Genomic DNA, 3,348 nt, shown 5'->3' with positions numbered 1-3,348 from the left:
TATATGTACATATAAAAAAAAAATACCATTTTCAGTATTAATTATTTTTAATTAATTAATTTTTTTTTCTGTTGTATACCTAAGATTGCATTAATCCCAAAAATCCCACAATAAATGTCTTACCCACATATAAAATTTAAAAAATTCGGCAAGATTCTTTAAAAAAATCGATAATTGTGCTTTAAAGGTAACAACTTTTAACGAACAAAGCAAATTAGATAATTATCTCTTTATAGTTATATATATATAAAATCAAAGAGAGCTATATTTAGTTTGTTGAATAGAAATATGGCATAATATTAAGGAATTTTTTTTTTTTTGATAGATTAAACGTTTAAATTGAATCATTATCTGCCTACCTTTTTATATATTAAAATTTAAATAATATTTGAAAAAATATATCATTTTAATAGAATATTTATAAAAATGACTGTTAAATTTCCAGAATAAAAATTTTTTAAAATTATTTTTGCAAATAATTTTTAGTTTTTAAAATTATGTATTCATATTAATTCACACGGTACAGTCAATTCTTTTATGATTGTTTTCCGATGGTAGGGGCAACGGTCGTTTTTGGGTTTTCGCTGTTTTTGGGGATCGTAACGATGATAGGTAACGGATGTATCATGATACTTTTCCTACGCCACAAGAGTATAAGGGTTACGCGGAATTACATCATTTTCAGTTTAGCCCTGGCCGATTTCCTGATTGGATTATTCGCTATGCCGTTAGCCGCCAATCAAAATCATATCAGCTATTGGAATTTCTCAGTATCGCTCTGCTATTTTCACGTCATAATAGACACCCTAGCCACCCTGGTCAGCATATTCACAGTGACATTGACCGCCCTTTTGGACATAGGGTTAGTCTTTGGGAAGGGCATCAGAAACGTGTATTCCTGCAGGAACGTAAGCATAGTTATAGCGCTGAGTTGGCTCGCACCGGGGCTGACCATCTTACTGCCCATAGCGATAAATCCGAGTCAAATGGGCCTGTTCATCAAAGAGGAAGTCCGAACTCATTCTTTATTCTTTGGATCGGTCCAGATCAATTCAACTACCTTCCATTGTTTGCCAGATTTTCCCAAAGTACTGTTCGCGAGTCTTGTCGTGTTCTATTACATATTCGGATTGTCGTTGACAGTGGCAGCCTACGCGGCCATATTCATTAAAATCAGGCTGAGAAAGAGGTTCGTATTGCGAATAGGTTCGCGTGCGGTTAACGCGTTATCCCCGCATCCTCCATTTAATAACTTGGTGCATCCAAAAGTGACGAAAATTCCAACTGATACTCCCACTTTGACAGTCAAACAAACGGTCAGAGCGAACGCGTTAACAAAATGGAAACGGAACGAGGGCCTCTTGAGGATGATGTTCGCCATTGGTACGTTGGCGTTTGTTTGTTATTTACCAGGTTCTATCGTGTTTTTGTTGGAGGCGTTAGCGGATAAGGGTATCGCGTTATGGGCATTCAAACTCGGAATATGGCTGTCATATGCCAAATCAGCCATAAATCCCATACTGTACGGATTTTTGAATCACAAATTTAAAAAGTACATATGCAAATGTTTCGGAACACGCGTTGAAAACGCAACTACAACCATCGGATCCATATTGGAGGAGTAAATTTTTGAATTTATAGAGAGATGGATACGTCATATTTTTCGTTTATTCAAATGTCGTATTTTAATGTTTGCATATTTCGTTGTTTCGAACGAATAAATTACAATGTTTAAATTAGTTACAAAATGTATATTAAATAGAATAAAAGTTCCCCCCCCCCAAAAAAAAAAAATTAACGTTTATTAATCATTTACGATTTTCGAAGATAGCGAGAGTGGTGGTAGTGACGTCATTAAGGGGTGGGGTCGCAGGGGATCGAACAACCCTAAATAATTTGAAGAGTTCCCCTTCAAAATTTCGAATTTTTTTCTTTTATAACACCAAAAAAAAGGGGGTAAATGTTAGCTAAAAGAAAATGAAGATAGTTTAAGATTGAGTCCCACCCCCCTTCGAGATTGTAATGGCTAGTGACACACCCCTTAGTTAAATAACGTTATTTAATCTTATAATTTAAATAATAAAAAAAATGGCGAATTTTTTTTTCAGAAACCGGAAACCGATTTCTATCAAAAGGTTGCAAGAAATATAATATATATATATACTAAGGTGTCGCGCCCTAGCCCCGGCCCTCTGAAGGAGAGTGTAGTCTGGGATATCAGCGGAATCAGGGATGACCTAAGATGATGGATCAACAAATAATGAGACATCCAGAATTTAAAAACCAGAGTTGTTAAAGGATCTCGATACAAGTATCTAGATCCTGTATCTAGATATAAAAATGTGATATCTGTATCTGTATCTAGATAGATTTTTGATTAAAATATCGATATCTATATATTATTTTAGACGATGTATCTGTATCTAGATCCATTTAAAAAGTAACTTTTAACAACTCTGTTAAAAACGAAAGGAAAAAATATAATTAGGTATATAGGGTGAGGAGGTAAATCAAAAAAAAAATTAATATTAATTTATCGTATCTCCACATAGTGTAAATAATGAGTGTATTTTGAGTGTAGCCAATTTTATTGAACAGGAACACAATGAGAAAATTAAATTTTTATAGCTAATATAATTGGCGATTTAAAATATTTAAAAAAAAATATTTTTATACCCTACCTAGCCCGGTCTGGATATTTAAAAAAAAAATTTTTTAGGTCTGGCCGTTAAAATAGCTAAAAGAAATTTGTGAAAATTTAATTCTAGCACCTTTTGGAATACGAGCCATTGTGGGAAGGGGGGAGATCTTTCATAAATTTTACTAGCCATTCTTGTGCCTCAGCAATAAAAGTTGAATTAATGTTATTATCTGGGCATGAAGATATATTTAAAGGGATTGTTTCTGTGTTGAAGGTATTGGTTCCAAATTAATTCTATTAATAAGAGCCAGGATAAGAAGAAGGAGGCATAACAGGTTCATTGTTGTTAAAGAAGGTACCTGATGAAGGGCATCTGTTGGCCTCGTCTACCCTGACAAATAATTTTATATCCGTTTATTAAGGAAATATTTCTTAAAGCACGTGGGACATAATCACCATGGTTCATATTATTGTTGTGTATGAATTATGTTTAAAGATTACTTTATATTTTGAAAGATTATTGGTATACAAAACAAAACTTATCTCAGATTCAATCAGGATCAGCTGGTGGATTGATGAATTTCATGTAAATATTTAGCTAATTTAATTTTAAAAAATAAATTTAAATATGGCGGCTTTATCCATGGCGTGGAAAAAACAAACGATTTCTTATATTAAAAAAATTTGATAAGTCAGCCATAAAAATA

The 3,348-nt window shown here is 33.0% G+C and overlaps 1 protein-coding gene across 1 annotated transcript; it reads left to right on the top strand.

The window, feature by feature from the left end:
• The first annotated feature begins 551 nt into the window (after positions 1-551).
• On the top strand, positions 552-1,625 carry LOC135925915 (D(2) dopamine receptor-like). Its single transcript, XM_065461493.1, has one exon. It carries the CDS (start codon positions 552-554, stop codon positions 1,623-1,625), a length of 1,074 nt encoding a protein of 357 aa, XP_065317565.1.
• The last annotated feature ends 1,723 nt before the right edge of the window (positions 1,626-3,348 follow it).

This window comes from Gordionus sp. m RMFG-2023, chromosome 3, assembly GCF_954871325.1.
Source record: "Gordionus sp. m RMFG-2023 chromosome 3, tfGorSpeb1-WG-v2, whole genome shotgun sequence".
NCBI lineage: Eukaryota > Metazoa > Nematomorpha > Gordioida > Chordodea > Parachordodidae > Gordionus > Gordionus sp. m RMFG-2023.
The sequence above is the reverse complement of the archived record's forward strand: the minus strand, read 5'-3'. Positions and strand labels throughout refer to the sequence as shown.